The sequence below is a fragment of the Hydra vulgaris genome, chromosome 06, assembly GCF_038396675.1.
Source record: "Hydra vulgaris chromosome 06, alternate assembly HydraT2T_AEP".
NCBI lineage: Eukaryota > Metazoa > Cnidaria > Hydrozoa > Anthoathecata > Hydridae > Hydra > Hydra vulgaris.
In genome coordinates, this window is record NC_088925.1 from 19,303,893 (window position 1) to 19,326,402 (window position 22,510).

General features: G+C 28.0%; 1 protein-coding gene across 1 annotated transcript in view; it reads right to left on the minus strand.

Moving 5' to 3' along the window:
• Positions 1-22,510, minus strand: part of LOC100208775 (serine/threonine-protein phosphatase 5) — a 52,414-nt gene that overhangs the window by 21,604 nt on the left and 8,300 nt on the right. The window contains exons 7-11 of the mRNA XM_065799461.1: positions 15,075-15,173; positions 14,817-14,922; positions 14,679-14,739; positions 4,864-4,945; positions 482-569 (exon numbers count right to left, since the gene is read on the minus strand). Coding sequence (XP_065655533.1) covers positions 482-569; positions 4,864-4,945; positions 14,679-14,739; positions 14,817-14,922; positions 15,075-15,173 — 436 coding nt within the window. The remainder of the gene's footprint in view (positions 1-481; positions 570-4,863; positions 4,946-14,678; positions 14,740-14,816; positions 14,923-15,074; positions 15,174-22,510) is intronic.

Here is a 22,510-nt window from a genome sequence, read left to right on the forward strand (position 1 = left end):
ATAACAAATAAATTCATTTTAAAAAGTAATAAAAAAGCTAAAAGCCATAACCAAAAATAATTTTTTATAAAAATCTTTCATAATTCTCAATCTTCAATCAGTTTAAGTTGTTTTTAATTTAATATACAACAACTTTTTTTTTTTAGGAAAAAATTATAAATATGCAGATATGCAATTGAGTAAGAAGCACACTTCTAAAACATCCTTTTTCGAAAAATGATTACAAATTGGTAATCATTTATCAAATAATGAACCTCATAATTTGAAATTTAAAATTCTAAAACTTTTTATTTTCAATACTTTATTTTAATAGAGATTATAACTTACTAAAAATGTAGGAAGATAATCACAAAATATTTGTAACATAATAAACCAACTTTCCTATACCTTTTTATTTAACCTTACTATGATTATAACTTATTAAACGTGTATATAGATAACCAAAAAATATTTGTAACATAATAAACTAACTTTCTTATACCTGAGTCTGGAGGTTGTCTATTTCTATCTACTTTTTTAATATCTTCTAGAGTTACATTATCGTTGCTAAACAGTCCGCCATGCATAGTCTAAGATAAAATAATAAGTATTTTTATTAAGCCAAATCAATTAAACATTCATGATCACCGTCATTATGATCAAGATCATCATCATCATAAAAACAAATTTCTGCAAAAATTAGATACTGCGTTTACATTTTTAAATTGTGTTTAAACTTATTTCAAATGGATATTGACTTTTGTGGAACTTATGGTCTCAATTCAAAATTGAACTGTGAAAATAAATTTATAAAAAATCGCAAAATGGTATTCGACAAAAATATTTTTCATATAAATATAACATAAAAATTTGTATAAATAAAAGGAAGAAAGGCCAAGCTTTATTTAGAAGTTCAAATCAAATATATTCTGAAATAGATTTTACATTTCATATAATATTTACATATATTACAATTACTAATTTTAGGTAAATACTTTAGTCAATGAAAAACTAAAAACAAAAGCAGTACAAAACTTAAACAGTAAATTATATATAATAATAAAAAAGATAAGAAAATTGATAAAACAACAAATAATATATAATTATTTAATATAACTGATGCAAATAAAATATAATTATTTAATATACTTATTAAACATATAAAAAAATTTTATATCTAATTAAGATTTACCAATTGAAGTGCAATAGATTATAATAATATACAGTAACAATATAACAATAATAGTAGCAGTAATAAAAGTAACAATAAATAACAAAAAGTTATAATAGATAATAGAAAGTTATCAGTAGAAGAGCCTGGGAATTAGGAAGAATATTTAATAAAAAATTAAAAAGACTGCTTTTAAAACTTATAAAAAAGAGTAAGTAGAGATTTTAACTGTGAGGGAAGACTTCCATGTGCGTAGGCTCTGATATTTAATAGATTTATGGCCATAATAAACAGTCCAATGTTTAGGTATAGGTAACTAGAAACTTTTTAGATGATATGTAAATGGAAGAGGTAAGTTTTTATGTTGCTATGGAAGAGGTAAGGTTTTATGTTGCTATTTGAGGACAAACAGTTTGAGTATTAAATGAGGTCCTTTACCTTAAGTATCTTTGATATGTAATAAAAGATGTTAGGGTGGAAGTTAAAATGCAAGAAATAGATTTTTTTTAGTTCTTTATTTTAGAGGTAAGATAAAATTTTGAGTCTCAAAATTTTGAATCATATAAAATTTTGAGACTGGGTTTGTCTGCATATCTGAAATAAGATTAAAAAACATGTTAATGAGTGTTTCAAAATTGAGATATTGTCTGATTAAGGTCTTTTTGCTTTTGTTAGATTAGATTTAAAAATAACGATTTTAGTTTCTTTAAAATTAGGTGATAAATTATTGGAAAGAAGCCACTGGAATAGATTCACTATGTCACAGGAAATATTTTTGTTTACCTTTTATAGTTTTGTTTATGTTTTTTAGTGATTCACTTATTAAATAAGTTACAAAAAAATATTTAACACATTCCCCACCAAGAGATGCTCAATATCATGGTAAAAATAAAACTAGATAAAATAGTTAAAAACCTAGTGATATCAGTTTCTTCAAAAAACAATTTTTGAATAATGAAATAATGCATTTTGGCTGAATGTAGAACTTCTTACATTTCCTTTTTTTTTTTTTTTTAAGTCATAGCCATAACAACTCTGTTTGCGCTGCCACATTACATGATAAATGTTAATTATAATATCCATCTAGGGTTTTTTTTTTTTTTTTGTTAACTCACCTCCCCAAGGGCGAGAAGGCCACTACAGACGAGGAGGCTACTTAATTGTGGCTATTACTCTCTCTCAACTCTATAATGAACTCTCTATGATGAACAAGGCTGCTGCGTGGAGAAACAAGTTGAGCGCGGTACTACCAGGGACGTGGTGGGTTAAAAACTCGGAACCTCTTGCTTATAAAGCGAGTGCTCTACCACAACACCACTACCGCATTTACAATAAACCTTAAAACTTTAATGCTTTCTTCCATTTCTTCTTACTTTAATGCTTTCTTTAATTTTCTTTCTTTTTTATTATTGCATATTTTCAAAATTAAAATGTTGAAAATATGCAATGATATATATTTTGCTTATATACATTTCATATATTGTAATCCAAATAAATGATCAACAATTCAATACTTGGTTATGTTATTTTGTATGTACGTGTAGTGATAAAGGCAAGTTAGTTCAGCAATATGATGTTGTACTGATTTAGAGAGCTGTAAGGACTTCAGTACATACAGTGTTGATAAACAGCATAAATATTCTTGCCTCCACTTCCCTTCCGCAGCTGACAGCGGCTGCCTACCAAATAATTTTTAACAGCAAAATTTTCTTTATTTTGCCTCCAGTGGCTTCTGCCTTTCTATTGGTGGCCGCAGTCAGAGTTTGTTTTCGGAGGTAAAATATTTTGAGGCAGATGCCAATAGAGAGGCGGAAGCCAATGGTGGCTGCCTCCAGAAGAAATTTTAAAGGCAAAATGATTTGGAGGCTGCCTCCAATAGCTTCTGCCTCCCAACTGGCTGCGGCTGCCAAATTGGAGGCAGAAATATTTGCCTCCTGCCTGCAGATGTAATGAAAAACAATTGCAAGTTTGTCTTCAAGTTAACAAGCAATTAAAATATTAACTGAGAACAAATGTTAAATATTTGACATCAAAGTTTTGTTTTATATGATTTATTCATTAATAAAAATTTTTTTTTAAAAATGTTGTTTTTCTTGGACTATCGAATAAATTTTAACTTTTAAACATTTCAATCTTTTAATTGCTTTAAACTTCAAAACGTGTAAAAGTAGATGAGTCTATATTTCTAAATGTTTTAAAAGTGTAGAGTAAAATATAAATAATATTTATAAAAGTATATGTATTTAAAGTTTATAAATTTTATTTTTTTTGTTGTAATTTGGAAAAACTATTAGGGTAATACAGCGTGGTTGCAAATTTTTAATAAACAGCAGATATTTTTTGATAACTTTTACAATATCCAATTATTAAAAATAAGTATTTAATGTTATGGAAATTGATAAAACAGATAAAAATTTTAGCATATCAACTTGTTCTAAAAAACTTTGATCAAAATCAGTCAATTTAATTACTTATTATAATTTTTTTTTGTCAATAAGATTTATTTGCCAATGGTATAGAAGTAAAATTTCCAACTTTTAACTTTTGTTTTGAATAATAAAACTACTAATTTATTTTACTTAATTTATAAGTTTTTAAAAAAATTAGAATTTTTTTAAATACTCAAAACTTTTGCAAATAATTATATAAAATGAAACTTAATGTCAAATATTTAACATTTGTTTCTAGTTAATATTTAATTGCTTTAAAGCAAGCGAGCAATTATTTTGATTACACCCGCCGGCAGGGGGCAAATATTTCCGCCTCTAGTTTGGAGGCCACAGCTAGTTCAGAGGTAGAAGCCATTGGAGGCAGCCTCCAAATGATTTTGCCTCCACAATTTTTCTGGAGGGGGCCACCAACAGCTTCTGCCTCCCTAATGGCGTCGCCCTCCAAAATATATTGCCTCCAAAAAATAACTCTGGCTGCGGCCGCCAATAGAAGGGCAAAAGCTACTGGAGGCGAAATAAAGAACATTTTGCCACTAAAAACTGAATGGGAGGCCACTGCTATCAGCTTCCGCCTCCCTAAAAAGTTAGCCCTTTGGCAGAAAGTTACTTTGAGGCTGGACGGCATTATCAACTCTGAGTACATATGTTGACTGATATAGAGAAAACATGCAAGAAAATTGCTGTCACATCAACTAAGGGTTTAGGTTTGGCAGTCATAAGTTTTTTATGATTAACCTTTGTTTTAGCTTTTTCTTTTCACTGACAAAATGGTACAAGACATTGAACAAAGAAACAATATATATATACATATATATATATATATATATATATATATATATATATATATATATATATATATATATATATATATATATATATATATATATATATATATATATATATATATATATATATATATATATATATATATATATGTATTTATATATATATATATATATATATATATATATATATATACATATACATTTTTATTTGCCTCTATATGGACAAAATAACTCACAAATCTGTAATAGTATCAAAAATTGAAGCCATTTTGAGTCTGTAGGGAATCATTAAAATTATTAAAATATAAAGATTAAAAATCTATTTAGCAAAAGCATAGTTATAGTCATGACCAAAAATTTGAAATCATCTATAAAATTATGAAAAATCTTAAGCTTTCAACATTTAGAATTACAATATGAATAGTTTCAACATTTGGAATAAGAATTACAATATGGATAATCTAAATTAACTACTCACCAGAACTTTTTTATTTATTAAATGTGACAAAGGAAGAAGATTGTAAACTTCAGTAAATAAGTCTGCCATCTTTGCAGAATATCTATGGAAAAGGAAAAATATATATATTTATATAAATACCCATAGTCATATAGAGTGTGCTACATATGGGTATAAATACCCATATGCAGCACACATCTTTGTGGCAGCAGCTATAGTTGACAAATGATAGTCAATGATAAGTACTAAAGCCCATAGCAGCAGGTATAACGTAAGAAATATTATTTAAACATTCAGTATAAAGTAAGAAATGTTATTTAAACATGCACTTATAGATATATATATATATATATATATATATATATATATATATATATATATATATATATATATAAACATATGTGTATATATAAACATACATATATATATATATATAAACATATGTGTATATATACATATATATATATATATATATATATATATATATATATATATATATATAGAGTGATTTTGCCGGTTAACGGGATAGTCGGATATTTGGATTTCCTTTCGAATATCAAATATCGATATTCGAATAATAAAAACCGGCTTTTAAATTTTTTCGAATTTATCAAAATATTTACAAATTTATATTAAAATACGAAAGATGATTCAAAAAAGAAATTTAAAAAGGAAAAAATAAATACTTAAATTTAGACTCTGACACAACTGCAAGCATGCTGACGCTGACAGCAGCTTTTGATTTTTGTTAAATTTTTACCACAAGCTGCTGGTTGTAACTTTCGAGTATGCTTCGCAAAAAAGGAATAATATTCTTTTTTGTACATTAATTTTTATTCTAGACACATAATTTTTTTGTTCTTAAAGTTTAATTAATTCTCTACAAGAGTAATAACAAATAAGAGCCATATTGTGTAGTTATAAAAAATCACTTTACAAAGTTAAGAAATACTTGAGAGAAAAAAACTTTAAATTTAGTTTTAAAATAAAGCAGCACAAGGACGTAAAACAAGATTTATTATTATATAAAATATCATTATATTATATTATATTATTATATATATAAAATATTATTATATAAAATATTATTATATAAAATATTATTAAACAATAATAATAAAATTATTATTAAATATAAGAAATAACATTACATAAAATCAATTAGTACGTCCTTGAGTGGCTTTAGTATTTCAACAGTAAACTTAACTTGTAGAAGCATATAAGAATTTAGGTAAGTAATTAGTTTTTAAAAAAAACATTCTTATTATATTTGTAATGAGTTTGGACTAGTTATTATTTATAAAAACAATTATTTTTAGCACTTTGCATTTCTTGTTGTTAAATGAAACGTGTTAAAAAGTTATAAATAAAGTTAATTTTTTAGGCTTTCAATGAAATTTACTATTTGAATTTTAATTAGTTTTCAGTGTAAATTTTTAGGAAAAATTCTTCGGAATACTCTGGAACTTTAATTCGCTTAGTCTGCATTTTTATTAATCAATAGAATTTCTTTGTTTGTAGATTTGGCGGGTTTTTAGTGTTTGCAAATATTCTTTCTGCAACAAGATGTTTTGAGAACATTCTTGTTTAAGTATGTTTCCGTATTTTTCCGCAAATATTTCTATATTAGCGAATGCTTTTAAAACATTTGCTAATATAGAAATATCTTTATACAAAAAAATTATATATATAAAATATAAAAATCAATATAAAAACATTTTATTAGTAAAGATTAAAGTTGTGAAGTTAATTTTTTAGCGTATATTTTAAAAATTAATTGTTATGCGGACAAACATGGAAACATACTTAAACTTGAATGTTCTCTAAATATTGTATGTGTGGTCAAGATTAGAGTGCGATCACAGGCCTTTCCCAACCAAACCTAGTGTAATATATTATTTTCAGTAAATTTAAGAAAAACAGTTTATTTATTATGCATTATGATTAACAACAAAATATATAATAAAATAATTACATTATCATAATACATACAGTGCATGTATACACTATTACCAAAAAATAAGGACTTCATTCAAAAACGAATAGTCAGTTAACCGACAGTTAATGGGGAAACTTAACCGTTTTTCCAAACGAATAACCGGCGAAATCACTAATATAAAAATTCATCAGGAAAATGAAGTAAAATATTTTAACACAGTTTTAGGTTGTGTTAAAATATTTTACTTTATAGATTGTTGCATTTGGGAGTACGGAAGGAAAAAAATGATTCTTGTGCCAACAAAAACGTCACTTTTAATTACTTTTGACTTTCGTCCAACATTTGCGTGTTGTCAGAAAGTTAAAACCATTAATTTAATAACAAATTAATCATTTTTTAAAAAAACCACAAAAACGCAAATTTGACCAGAATGTTTTTAATAATATAAACAATGTTTTTGTTTTTATTTTTTTAAATAAAATGTTTTTATTTTTATTTTTTTTAATAAAATATTTTTATTTTTTTTACTGTAAATAATGCACGGAGTGTTGCTACATCAACTATCTTATATCCTGACTCGCAACAAAGTGCTGCTACATCGACTGACAAACAGCCTGACTCGCAACGGAGTGCATCTACATCGACTGACAAATAGCCTGACTCACAACGGAGTGTTGCTACATTGACTATCTTATAGCCTGACTTGCAAGGGAGTGCTGCTACATCGACTGAGGGTTTGGTTGGGGCAGGCATTCTATCAAGTAATAAAAAGAAAATTCTGGTCTTGCATTTTAATTTTTACTTTTTGTCAACAAAATACGGAAAAAATTTCTGACAACCAATTAAGGGTTATATATATATATATATATACAGGGATGCGAAGTCCGGAGTCGGAGTCCATGGAGTCCCTATTTTAGCCCAGAGTCCGGAGTCTTAGGAGTCCATAAAAATTTTAGGACTCCGGGACTCTTTTTTTTTTTTTTTGGTTAATAATATGCCTTAAAAAGACCTTGTCACAAAGCACTAAAAAAGAGCATTTGACCGGGAGGCTAACCATCTGTTTTGCTGATTTTATTTATTTGGCCAGATTGAGTATTGGTTCGAATGTAGTGCCTTGTTAAGAAGCGTTACGCAGCTCGCCATTTGCCTACCCGTTCAGTAGTTTTACGTTAAACCAAAACTTTTATCGTTTAGAATATTTAAATTATCTTTTGATATTGTTTATGTGACGTTTATTCAGAAAATATAAAATAAAAGCACTTTTTTTTTTGTTAAAATTAGTTAAAGAAAATAAAGTGTTTCAAGTTTAAATTTTTCATCATATTTCATAATAAGTTTTATATTTCTTAAATATAAAACTACTAAAGAAACCCTTAATGTTTGTTTTATTTTTATTTTTATCCCATTAAGATAGTACTTATGATGAACTGTTTATTAAAGTATTTCCTCGTCATCAATTGTTTAGACCCAGGGACGATTTCACGGGTTGTATGGAAAGGGGGTTGTTGCCCCCTGCTCTAAAAAGAGAGGGAGTTAACATTTGACTTACAGTTCAATATTTTTTATAAGACATTCGTCGCTTTTGAAGGACTCACCCTCCTCGTTTTACTCAAAAAATCGCTCCCTGGCTAGACCTGTAGGTAATAATATGTTTGAGAATTTATTTGCTCAAATTTTTTCAATATGTACCAAATTTAAAAATAAATAATATTTTAGTTTAAAAGTTTATTTTTTTGCTTAATCATAGATTTATCATAGAAAGAACGTCGATTAGAAATGATGAACTAGTTTATGAGCAGTAAAGGAATATTTTACCAAAGTAAAGTTCTTTAAAAATAATTGTCCATTGAATTTGTGCTTTGTTTAAGTACTGTTTAAAACTGCTTAGTAGTGTGAAACTATAATTATAAATAGATAAAACTTATAACTACTTTTACTAAGAAAAAAATTGTTTCTTTTAATTTAAACCCGAAATGTTGTGAGATAATATAATTATGTACATTGGTTTTTGGTCTACTCTCCTAAAAAAATGAAATTTTTAATTTTAATAACGCTTACTGAAAAATTGCAATGAAAGCGGTATGGTTTAGATACGAAAAGCTATCAAATTTAACTCACAAATTAATTATACGCAATAAAAAAAAAATTCAAATGTCTGTAAGTTTGCGCTATTGAGCCAAACTAATGATCTAGACTAATGGTAAAAAACCTACCATCTAAATCAGAAAGAAGCCAAAAAAAAGGCTTATAAAAATACCTCAACAAATAAATAAAAATTATTTTGCGCAACAATTCCTTCGACCGAAAAACTACTAACGTCATCAATTCGTAACTAGTCATGTTAACAACTTTCCTAACGATGTTTTCGAGAGTTGTTATACAGATAAATAATTTGGTGAAGCATATATAACAGAGAGCAAATACTTTGCATGTTCACAATAACTTGCAATAACAACATTTTTATTTATAATAATATTTGCTGTTTACTCGTGAGCAACAATCTTGACTAGTAATGGCCGCTAACTATGCATCAGATACGATCTACAGACATTTTCATCGTACAAATAAAATGTTGAATGGATGTAAAGTAGTATGCTTCAAATGTCTTGTACCCGAAAAAAGTAATGAGTTATGCGGTAAAGAAATTACATGTGCCGCAAAAGCTCGCATTAGCAACCTTATACGACATTTATCTAGAAAACACGCAGAGCTCGTCATTACGTTAAAATTAAATTCAAATTATTTTTTCGTTAATATTTATTAAGTAATTTCAAAAAAAATCTGAAAAATTATATGTTTTTTTGCCATTTTTTAATAAAAATGTATTATTCTAAAAACAATTTCTATAGGCGTTTGATCGGGAACCTAATCAAAAGCTTTGTGGAAAAGTTGCATCTCATTTCGGATTTAAAATGAATAGAGATAATATGAGAATTCAAATTAGTGGTCTTGCCAAAAAGCATTGCGAACAAATCAAAAACAAATTATCGGAAATGCTAATTTATTTAAAAGTCGATTCTACATCTAGGCATATGCGCCACTACCTTGGTATAAATGTGCAATACTCAAACAATGATGAAATTGCTGTCATCAATCTTGGCACTATCGATACGAAAGGAAAACAAACGGCGGAATACACTGAAAAAATTATTGAGAAGTGTTTAGATAAGTTTGGAATGAATAAAATTAATATTTTAGGCCTCAGTGTTGACAACGCAGCAGTGAGTAACACATATTTTAAAATTCATCTATATTTTTTTAAAATGAAGAACATTGTATATTAAATTGATATTAAAATTAATATTTTAAATAAAAACATTTAAAAAATAAACTTTTTTAAAAAACCGTATATTCACTAAATTTTCAGTTAACTATTGAAATCATAATTAATATATTGAGGAAATCGAAGATGATGAAAGCGATCTTTCAGTTGAAACTGATGAGTTTAACGAAGATGATCAAAATAAAGCAGACAATGCGGCAGCAGTCTTGGCAAGTGGAGTTGACGGTAGAATGAATGTTATACATCTTCAAAGATGTGCTTTCCACACTTTACAGCTAGCCGTGAATGATGCATTGAAGATGCCCACAATAAAAAAATTCCTCAGCCATGCAAGAGAAGTTGTCAAAACTGCGAGAAATTCTAAGTGGATTGACTTCTTCGGAGACCAAGCTCCACATCTTGTTCCAATACTAGATCAGGCTACCCGTTGGTCTAGCCAGTTCAATATGATCGAGAGGCTAATTCAGGTAAGTTATAGTTTATAACTTCTAAGTTTTAATTAAAGTGTATAAACCGGTTTTCCAACCGCTATAGTATAAATCCAATTAGTTCAATGTTAATGACATTTACATTATTTAATAACTTGTAAAATTTAGGTTATGTAAATATTTCTTTAATAATCCTCTTTACTTAACTAGTTGAAAACGTAATACATATATTTAATGAATTCTTCTGTTCTTCTAGATTCGACCAGTAGTTCAAAACCTGAATATGCAAAAAGAAGCTCCTAAAGAATTTAATGTGCAACCATATTTTTGGGGGATGTGGGAAGAACTGAGAGATGTATTGCATATGGCACGTGATCTAACTATCCGTCCTCAGCGTGAAAATATCATCGCAGGCGAATTACTTTTTGATTGGAATTCAATAAAGTGTGAACTAGAGGGGAAAGACAGTGACTTAGCTAGAGATTTCCAAATAGGAATGAATAATAGAGAAAGCGCACTACGCGAAAATTCGTTGTTTCTTGCAGCAGTTTACGTGGTTATTAGGCATGGCTGTATGCTAACAGCGACTGAAGATAAGGTAGTTTTTTTTTATCAAAATGCATTTATATATAAAGTTTTGAATATTTAACTTTAAAAAATACATATTCAAAAACTTATTAATATTTCTATAGATAGATGCAGCTGATGGACTTTGGAAAATTAATTACAAACTGATTCAACTGGCTAATAAAAATAAGAATGATGAACTCGGCAAAATTAAAAACGCAGTAGCGCGCAACTCTTTTTGAGTTCATGTTGCCGAATCTAGTTCAGAAAACGAAGAGGATGCTTCACCAGTCGCAAAGCGACGACCAAATTTATTTATGCTATGTGAACAGGAGATTGAAAAGAATTGTTTAAAAGAACAAATGCAGGTTCAACTAGATGTAATTGAAACGAAGTTTCGACAAGCTCTAAAAACAATTCCGGAAATTCGATCAATGTTTAAAGATACCTCCTCCAACTTAGATGACTTTATAAAACTTAACCCATTTAAAGCAATTAAACAGTTCCCTGAGGTTTTACGGAATGCTTGCCGAGTCGCTTTGTCGCTACCCATATCCCAAGTCAGTGTTGAGCAACTGTTTTCAGTTTTAAAGCACATGACGCCAGATCATTGTAGTCGATTTACATCTGAGTTAATTGACGATATGCTTTTTTTACGAACAAACAAGTTTTTTATTTGAATAATTTTTGACAATGTAGATATTGTAATATTTTGTTCTTGTAACTTTATAATTTAGAGTGTAATTAATGTAAATAAACATTTAAATCTTTTTATAATTCTATGATCATATGTTTTCAAATAAACTGAGAAATTGAGAATTTGTGCATGCAGCAATACAAAATAAATAAAAGTTATCTTTGGAGTTGTATTATTCTTATTAGGCAGTGGTTGCGCTCGGCTGCATAAACCCACGGATCCCTTATTTTTCCTAAAAAGTAAGGGAACCGTGGTTCAAACCCACCTTTGGGCAAGTTTTGCAACATCAGTTAGGAAGGAGGAGTGAATTCCTGTTAATTGCTTTTCCGCGGTGCTCTGCGATAAGACCGAATAGACTACTTAGGGAACCAAAAAAACATATATTTATGTATATATATATATATACATAAATATATATATATATATATATATATATATATATATATATATATATATATATATATATATTATTCATAATAAAAATATTACTGGTACCCAATCACTTTTCTGGCATTTAGACATAAAACTCCAGATAATAAAAATCCTTATTTAATTTAAGAAAGAAAAATAAAAATTCGGAGTCCAGAGTCGGAGTCCATGATTTTTGAGCACGGAGTCCGGAGTCCCAAAAAATCGATGGAACTTCGCATCCCTGTATATATATATATATATATATATATATATATATATATATATATATATATATATATATATATATATTTATATATATATATATATATACATATATTTATATAAATATATATATATATATACATATATATATATATATATAGATCTCAGCAGGGGTAAATGAATGCACAAGCAGTATATTGTCGGTCTAAAACAAATTTGGCGATTTTAGATGCAGGATTATTTCATGAAAATTATCGAGTTTATTTTAAAATAATTATGTTAAAACATTTTGAAAAAATGTTTAATTATGAATTTTTTTACCTTGAAGTCGCTCACAAAAAAATACAATGAATAAACATTTTTTAAGTTTTTTTTATTACTAATTAATTCATATTAATTATTTAAGTGATATTTTATTTTAAATGTGCTAGATATTTTTTATTATTTTTGTTTATGTACATAAAATACAACTCCATCTAAATAAACATTAAATTTTGATGTTAAAAATAGAAATAATTGTATACTCGCACAAGTTTTATTTTGTGCTAATTGGAAAAAAAATTAGCAGAAAATCCCTGGTTACTATTCCCTTCTATATACAACATATAAACTTGCCATTCCTGGTTTAACAAAGTTATATTTTTTTACAAGACTGTAAGAAATCACACAATATCTATTAAAAAAAGTCAAACTAACAAATATAACAATAAATAAATAAATCATAAAGAAACAATAATTAATCATAATTTTATATTAGATTCTTAATTTTCTTAGTTTAATTTATACTTTGTTAATAACTCTGCTGCTTATGCAGCTGCTGCCGCTTTAAATATTTCTCAATTTTATCTCAGCTATCAAAAACCAATAGCTAAAATCAATCAAAAGAAAAAAAAAAAGATTTTGCAGTAATGCTAAAAACAGTTTTACTTAAAGAAAGTGTGCTTGGTAATGAAGCCTTAGATCATTTTTATCAAAGCAAAGCATTGGACCATGCGGAATACAACAAAAAGATTTGTCATATCTGAATAATTTGTGTCTTGTGTTATATAGAGGATTTCAGTATATTATATATTATACTGAAATCCTCTGTTTATGTTGAATCTTTTTGATTCTCACACCAATAATAGTAAAAAACATAAAATTACTTCAAAATAAAACTTTTAAAAAAATTAAAAAGTTCTCAATAGAGCTTCGAACCTGCAACCTTGTCAGCTGCGCCTCAATTTAAATCATTTGACATCCACAGCACTAAATTACTTCAACTAAATTACATCCGCTGATACTAATTTAATTCAACCAAAAATCAAAATATATAAACATTTTTTGCTTCCAAATAATGTTTATAATATGTACATTATTTGTTTATATAATGTTTGTACACACAATTTTTTGAGTATTAAATAGAGTTTACAATAATAAAGTTATTTATTTTTAATTGAATTTGAAACTTTATCACTTTTTTTTTAAAGTTTTATAAAAAAAAGTGCATCAATGTATGCATAAATCATTTGTTATAGCCCAAGTCACAGAAGAGTGTACATACACCGACTGACTTAAATAGTGATAGGTGCATTGGAGTATACATGCATCAACTGAGAGTTTAGTTTTTAAAAGGCATTTTTTTATATAAGAGAAAACTATTTCAATACAGATTTTAATAAGGTTAAATAATTTAATTTAATTTATATAAAAAAAATCATTAGATACCAAGTTACAAAAAAAATATTTTTAACTTATATTTCCAGAAAACTATTTGGATATCCAGAAAAATTAAAAATTTAGAGAAAAATCTGGAAAAAGAAAATCCCTGGTTATATTAAAAAAAAAAGTGCTTTTAAAGAGTTGTATATTGGCTATGATGCAGCCCTCAGAATTAGAAAAAATGAGGTCAGCAATAAATTGCCAACATTAATCTGTTAGAGGTCTGCATAAGGTTGGCAAAAATAATAAAACACAAGAGAGTTACCATAAAACACAGAAACAAGTTCAGCAAGTTTTTGCCAACCTCAAACACTTTTAGGATGGTAGTTAAGCCCCTATTGCAAGATGCCAACCTGAAGGCTGATGATGTGAGTATTAACACAATATGCAGTACACAAAGGGCATTCTAATGTATAGTATATATAAAACCTTAAACAATTTTTAATTTTTATAATTATAATCTTTATTTTTATTTTAAAATAACAATTTTTGACTTTCTCATACAGTGCTCTAGCAAACTTTTAATGAAAGCTGTTTGGTAATAACTAGGAAATAAAAATTAGAACAAAAATTTATTTGTAAGTATACTTTTCTTTTACTTCACCCTCAAACCCATACATTTGATTCATGGTGGCACTTTCATGGTTGCCTAAAAAAACACAACTCAAGTATGCATAAATGTTACTTTGTGCTATCTTTATATCTAAACTACATTTAAACCCATACCTCTAGCCATGAAAAAGTGATTTGGGTAAAGTAGCTTGTAACTAAATAAAACTAAGATGACTTCAACAGAAAACGAACCACGATCAACAAAATCCCCATTAAAAAGCTATTTATTTTGTTAAGAAATTATAAACATATAATTGAAAATAAAATTTCTTTCCCACTTAAAATATTAAAAAAAACTTTAATAATAATTAAGTCTATAGAAATTACACTATAAAAAAGTTACTGTTTTAAATTTACATTTTGAAAAGATACATAAGGATTTTTTTCTGAAGGATATCCATTAATTTTAAAAATATTAAGCAAATCATAAAACTGACCATGAATATCACCACAAACTGTAAGTTTTTCATTCTAAAAGCATTAGATAAAAAGCTTTAAGTTTATGCAAATAATCAGGAAATTAATTTCATTGTAATTGCTTTTTTGTATAGTTTAAATTAAGTAATAAAATATCAAAGCCTTCTATTAACATAATAACTATAAAAATATAAAAATGGGATGATGCAGTAGTGATGTAGTGGTAGAGCGCTCGCTTCATAAACAAAAGTTTCTAGTTTGATTGACTTGTTTCTCTGCGCAACACCCTAGTTTATCAAAGTTTGTCCTTCAGAGTTTAAGAGTTCAGAGAGGGTTGTAACCACAATAAAGTAGCCTCCTCCACTGTAGCGGCCTTCTCAGCCTTGGGAAGTGAATAACATAAAACAAAAAAACAACACAAAAAAAACTACACCATCTATTAACAATATAGCTATAAAAATATCAAACTACATCATTTATTACCATAATAAGTATAAAAATATTAAACTACATCATTTATTACCATAATAAGTATAAAAATATTATATCAAAATCAAATCTATGGTTGCATACAGATCATGAACTTCCACTGATCATGAAAGGATTAAAACTGATCATTGAAAAAAAAGGCATAAAAAGATATAGAAATATGTTAAAAATTTAAAATTATGTATAAAATTTCCAGTTAAGGTGATATAAAAACTATAATAAAAATAGACAAAAAGTATGCTGCAAAAATAGAAAATGTTGATGAAATAATTTGAAATGTGTTTACTGGACGAAAGGTACTCACAAACAATTAATGATGACACACACAAATATCCCAAGTTGTTAATGATTATTTAGCTGTTAATAAGTTTATTTAAATGTCGTCAAACATAAAAGCGGAAAGAAAATTTAAAGTAGATAAGTAGTTAAATTTATAATAATTGATCATTTAAATCAAAGTGCAAGTAGATCTTGTCAACTTTAAAAGCTTAGCGGATAATAATTTTTAATTTATTTTACATCCTCAAGAGCACAAAATTCTAACTAAAACACCTGATTAAATTTCATTTACTTGACATTTGCCTTCAAACGCTTAAAAAAAATAGCTTAAAAAATATTTTAAAAATTTCTTTGAACATGTAGGGCATGTGTTGCAATCTGATGAGAGAATTTTTTTTTTTTGCCAGATTTTGTATATTTGCATTTAATTGATTTTAATTTAATTGAATTCATACAAATCTTGCCCAATTAAGTTTAGGCGAATAAATGACATAGGCATACTCAGCCACAAAGTTTTGATAAAAGAACCAATGTTACTTTGAAAGCATCCTTTACAGCTTGGATTAGAGAACAAGCTATTTTTTTAGATTGTAGGAATAAAATTAGCTCAGTTAAATATAAACACCATGTTTTATGAAACCATAAAATTGAAGCCATATAAAGTTTTTTTGGAAATCAAACCAAAAATAGGAGCGGATACAAATTTTATAACAGAATTTTTCAGCTAAATTCAATCAGGAATAGACAAAGACAATCTTGAAAAAGTTTTTAGCCATAAAAGGTATTTGAAGTTTCCGTAAAAATATTAAAAATTAATCAAATCTCACTAAAAAACACAATTAAAAACAGTGAACAGATGAAAAAGTTAACTTCAAAGATTATAAAAATCAAGATATTATGTTTAACTAATAATGTTTAATTATGGTAAAGAAAAACAGTGAGGTAGCAAGATTTTGAATAGTGAAGAGGGATCAAATGTTTTATTTGATATCAACAGTCATCATGAAAACCACAATCTACCTATTAATTTATATGCAATTGATAAAGAAAACTTAAAAAACTCTAGGCAGTAAGAATTGTGATTGTATGAATGTCTTTGTCTATTTAGATAAAGAAATAAGTGTGATTCTGCTGATGTCTTTAATGTTGTTTTACCAATTCAAAAAAAAGTACAAAATTTGCACTAAAGGTAATATAATTGATCCTTGGCTGGAAAGAAAAAGCTAATAAGATACTAAAGAATATTTGAGCATTAGTAACTAAAAAATCCTGATAAATGCGCCTCTTACATAACCTCCTCCAGCCATGTACATACGCTACCTCCTGCAGCCATGTACATGGTTGCTAAAGACATTCAACCTTTCTCATGTGTTCAGGATTCCATCTCTTTACTCAAAATATGTATCTGAATGAGCTTCTGAGCTTTAGTAACTAAAAAATCCTGTTTATGTTTGTTGCGGAAATTTTGATGCATCGCAATTTTTTTTATTTATTTGTGTAATGTTTGATTGCAATTTTATATGCAAGATTTGTTTAAAAAACAAGAGACTACTATAGTTGCAAAATAATATAAGTGTTGAGTGCAAACATAAGTATCTCTCACAAATAAATAAAAACCAGTTCAACATATCCTTTGGTAAAATATATACATGAAAGATAAACTTATTTTCAGTTAAAAAAAAATTTTTGAATAATAGTTGAGCAGTAACTGTAAAGTAATAGTAAAGTAACAGTATAACAAGTTACTTTACTACAATAGTACAACATAAAAGTAAAAGTAACAACTGGAAGTCTCTTTTTATAACTAGACAACTCATTCTATTATCTCCTAATGAAGGTCTAAAACTCAATATAAAAGTTTTAAGCCGGCTAGTAGTCAGGTTTCTCAAACTCTGTAGCTCTAACAGGGCCATGAGTACAAGCAGTGCCATGTTGCGCATGGATGGTGTTCCTGTTCATAAATTTAGTGTGCTTTGTTGAGCCCATATATGGAGCCCTTTGTAACAGCTTGTGGTTTGATAATGGTAATAAGAAACAATTGCTTGGACTGTTACATAGTGTACTTAGTACTATCTGTGCTTTGAGTCAAGTTCTTTAACCAATTTAAAAGACTTAAGTACCAAAAACTATAAAATACAGGAAACCATCATCATCACCAAGTTCTCTAAATCTATCATTCACTAATATATGTGGTCTTCTAAGTAACTTTTTTTTGTTGAGTCTTATCTTTTGCAAAATTCACCAGAACTACTTTCTCTTTGTGATACTAATTAGAGTTCAGGTGTCTTATCTTGTGATCTTAGTGTTGATGGTTATTTTTCTTTAATTTGTAAAGACACCAATAGCCACATGCTCAGCCTGGGCATTTACATTTGTAAGAATTCACCCATTTTTTGGGAAACTAGATTTGAATCCACAGACTATGCACTTTTGTTTAGCACCACTTCATTCTATCACCTTTTCTTTAGTTCTATATCGTTCTCTTTCATCTTAAGACTGCACTCTTTCCAATGTTATTTCTGATCAAATTCACCATGCCCTTTCTCTTTATTCTTCAGCCAATATGATTGTTGTTAGTGATTTAATGGCTCGTCACACTGAATGGCAAGGTTCTAGTGTCAGTGACAACTTTTGCCTTTCTCAATCTTGAACACAAACAGTCATCTTTCCAACTCGCTTTAGAGACAATCCGAATCATTTAACTTCTCTACTTGACTTATGCATTGTTTTTGATTCTAGTCAGTGCTTAGTTTTTCCACATTTACCCTTAGGTGCTACTAATCTCATTCTTCTACATCACCAGAATCCTTCTATCCCCTATCACCCATCAGAACCCCCCTATCATATTTCTTACAACTACCTTAAAGCTGACTGGTACTCTTTCCATAATTTTCTTTGTGATGGCCCTTGGGTAGAAATCTTTCGTTTTCCTGCTGACAATTGTGCTTCTTATGAAACTTCTTGGATTCAGGCTGGCATGAAATCTTTTATTCCCTCCTGACGATTCCAAATTTTGCCTCACTCTTCTCTGTGGATTTCCTCTCCCGTGCTGCTGCAATTTCTAACCATAACCATTACACCCATTTCTATCACCAAAATAATTATCCAGAAAACAGACATCTGTTTACTATTGCTAAAAACCATTGTAAAAAGCTTTTATCTATTGCCAAAGCTTGCTATTCTTCGATCACAAAACCTTGTATTTCATCTTAAAAATTAGACTCGAGAGTCTTCTGGATAATTTTTTAGAGTGTCTATAATAAGGAAAAATTTGTTATTCCTCTTCTCATGCATGACTTAGATTTTGTAACCTCACCTAAAGACAAAGATGAATTATTTGCTAAGACTTTTCATCAATCTCATCTCTTGATTCCACTAATCACATCTTACCTGATACTGCCAACAAACAAATTGATCCATTGTTTGACACTCGTATTACTCCAGTCTCTAACTACCACCCCATTAGCCTTCTTCCTTTCATAAGCAAGGTTTTTGAGTCTTTAATTAACAAACACTTAATCTCTCATCTTGAATGTAATAACTTATTTTCTAATAATCAATATAGATTTTGATCTTCTCATTCTACTTCTGATTTGTTAACAGTAATAACATATAGGTTTTATGTGCATTAAATCTTAAAATTTCACATCAAAGATGGCATTGTTCGCTGATGATACTATCATTTATTTTTGTCTCAATAAGAAACCAACACTCTCTGCTTGGAGGGAGAAATAGAGAAAAAGATCTCACTTCTGCTACAGCATGGGGCTCATAGTGGCTAGTAAATTTTAACTCAGATAAAACTCAATTTTTTTTAGCTAATCGTTATGAACAGTAATGTATTTGATGAATCATCTACCTTTTGTCTTCTAGGATTAACTCTTACTTTCGCTCTTTTTGGAAACCATATATCAAATCCATTACAAAATTACCATCTTTCTTACTCCAGATTCTATTCTTTTTCTCTATAAATCTCAAATCCTTCCTTGTGTGGAATATTATACTGTTATACTGCTATGGAACAATATACTAATGCCATATCTTGGGTGGATCTTTTAATGATCCCCTTTCTCTTTTAGACAAAATGCAAACTGGTCTAAAAGAAAAGGTGCAAAGGCAGCCAACCTTTAACCATTGTGACATTATTATAATGTTTGTTCTTTTTCTCTTTTCTATAAACATTATAATGGGTGCTGCTCTTAAGAGCTAGCTTCTCTTGTACCACCTATTAAAATTCATTCTTATGCAACTCATCATTCAATCAAGTCTCACCCTTTTACTGTGACTGCTTCCAAGTACTCTAAAAAATCTTATTCATCTACTTTTTTCCTTGAACATCAGTTCTTTGAATTCATTCCCTTTATATGTTTAATATAATTATAATTTGTATTCTTTCAAGTTGTCTGTTAATCATTAGCTTGCTTCATAATTTTTGTCTTTTCTCTACCAGTAACTTTCAACTCGATGTTTTGAAAAAAAAAAGTTAAAATCCTAGTTATTGCTTTATACACAGTTTATTACTATATCTATATAATATTTAATGTATTATATTATTTATATACAGTAGAATCTCGTTAATTCAAACTCAGAAGGGGTATTTTGTCAGACTTAGCAAATATCCTTATTTAGGGAGACTCCCATCCTCACTCTTTTGTAGAAGTTTTTTATTTTGTAACTTATGAATATATATTTTTTCTTTTGAACATCCGTTTAGCCACCTTTAACATTTTTAATAAATAAAATTTAATCAAAAATTAACCAAATTGAAGATATTAGTTAAAATGTTTAGTTTGTTAAATTATATTTGATGCAAAGGTATTTCGAACATCCTAAGTTTTGAACTTTTATTGATCTTATTGAATTGTTAATATAAATATTAATAAATATAAAAAAATATATATATACATAATAATAATAATATACATAATAATAAATATACATAATATACATAATATATATACATAATAATAAATAGCATTTAATTGAAGCTTAAGCAAATCAAAGATATTAGTGATAATGTTTAGTTAAGTTTAACTTTAGCTATATTTGACGTAAAGGTATTTTATTTTCAAACGTTCAAAGTTCGGATTATTTTTTATAGTATTGGAAGTTTTGTTAAGACAATATAAATGTTGCAAACTAGTTTTTGAACTAACATGTTAAACATGTTACAAAAATTAGTTTGCACAAGTTTACAATACGTAATCAAGAAGTTTGCAAGTTTTTTTTTTAACTTTGATTCACTCCCAACAAAGCTGCAAGCAACTACTATTGATTTGTGAGTTACAAGGAAAAAAAGAATAGAGTTATAAAGCAAGGAAACAGTTGACAGGAGAAGACATGAAGATGGGAGAGTTTAAAAGGGTTAAGTGCCGGGAAAAAAACTAGACAAATAATGTTTTTGGAGCATGCAGAGACATATACAGTAAAAGAATGAGACTTTCATGACTGAGTCAATTTTGAACCTTGTCTAGAAGAGAAAGAGCATCATTAGAAGAATGAGCCCAGATATGATAACAGTATTTCCTACAGGAACAAATAAGAGATTTGTAGAGGTAGAGAATGGAATTAGGAGAAGGAAAACAGCAAGCACAATAAAGAGAAGCAACCTTAACAGATGCTAATTTAGCAATTTATTGTATATATGGTTTCCATGAAAGGTTACTAGTAAACCCACATTGACAGAAACTTTGCAGGTTACTGTCAATGCAGGTGGTTTTCAAAGCTCTATGATAAAAAAAAAAAAAGCTAACAATAACTGAACAGAAAACTGTTAGCCTAATCACTATTTTTTTTACAGATCATTAAACCGCCCAGTTTTCTGTAAAATCCAAGGCCTGATCAACACTATGCAGTATCTGATTTTATATAAGCATATTTGTATTTTAAAACAATATGAGAATGAACAGCTGATTTGTGGTGACTTGATTTTTTAGATTATGGATAAATTTGTTTTGCAAGTGGATTTGTGTTTAGGCCTAGATTGTTTTTACAATCATCTAAAACGAATATGTTAAGAAACATTACAGTGTCTTTACCACCTGGGACTTTACTTTTTCCTGGAAGGCGTTTTATCATCTGTTTTGTTTCTCCAGGTGATTATATAAGTTATTGTTGGAAAAAATAAAACTTTTTGTTGAACTATCAAGTCTAGCTTTAGCTCCACCATGCTTTGAAACCTAAAATTTTTTGTGTTTCTAATGGAATGTTATAAGTTTTAGAAGTCTTTCTTTTAACAAATTCATGGTTTTTCACTTTATTTATAGTTTCTTTTAGGTCTTAGTATAACTTATTTTATAACATCAGTTGTCTTTTTTTTCTTTCAAATATTGAGGCATAGCTCCCAAAATTGACGTAAAAAACTATAACTCTTGATAAAAAAATGCCATTTATAAAAAAGCAAATAATTAGATACAGTCAAGCTATACCTTTAATTTTGGTTTTACTAAAAAAATATGTGCCTGAACTTGATTTGTAGCAATTTTTATTGTGTTTTGATATGCGGTTCTTGAGAAATAGGTTGACAAATCAATAACTACATAACTACTCAAACTACATAACTCTTGCCAAAAATTAACTTCTATATATTATATTTAAAGCAACTGAGCTAAAGTAACACAATA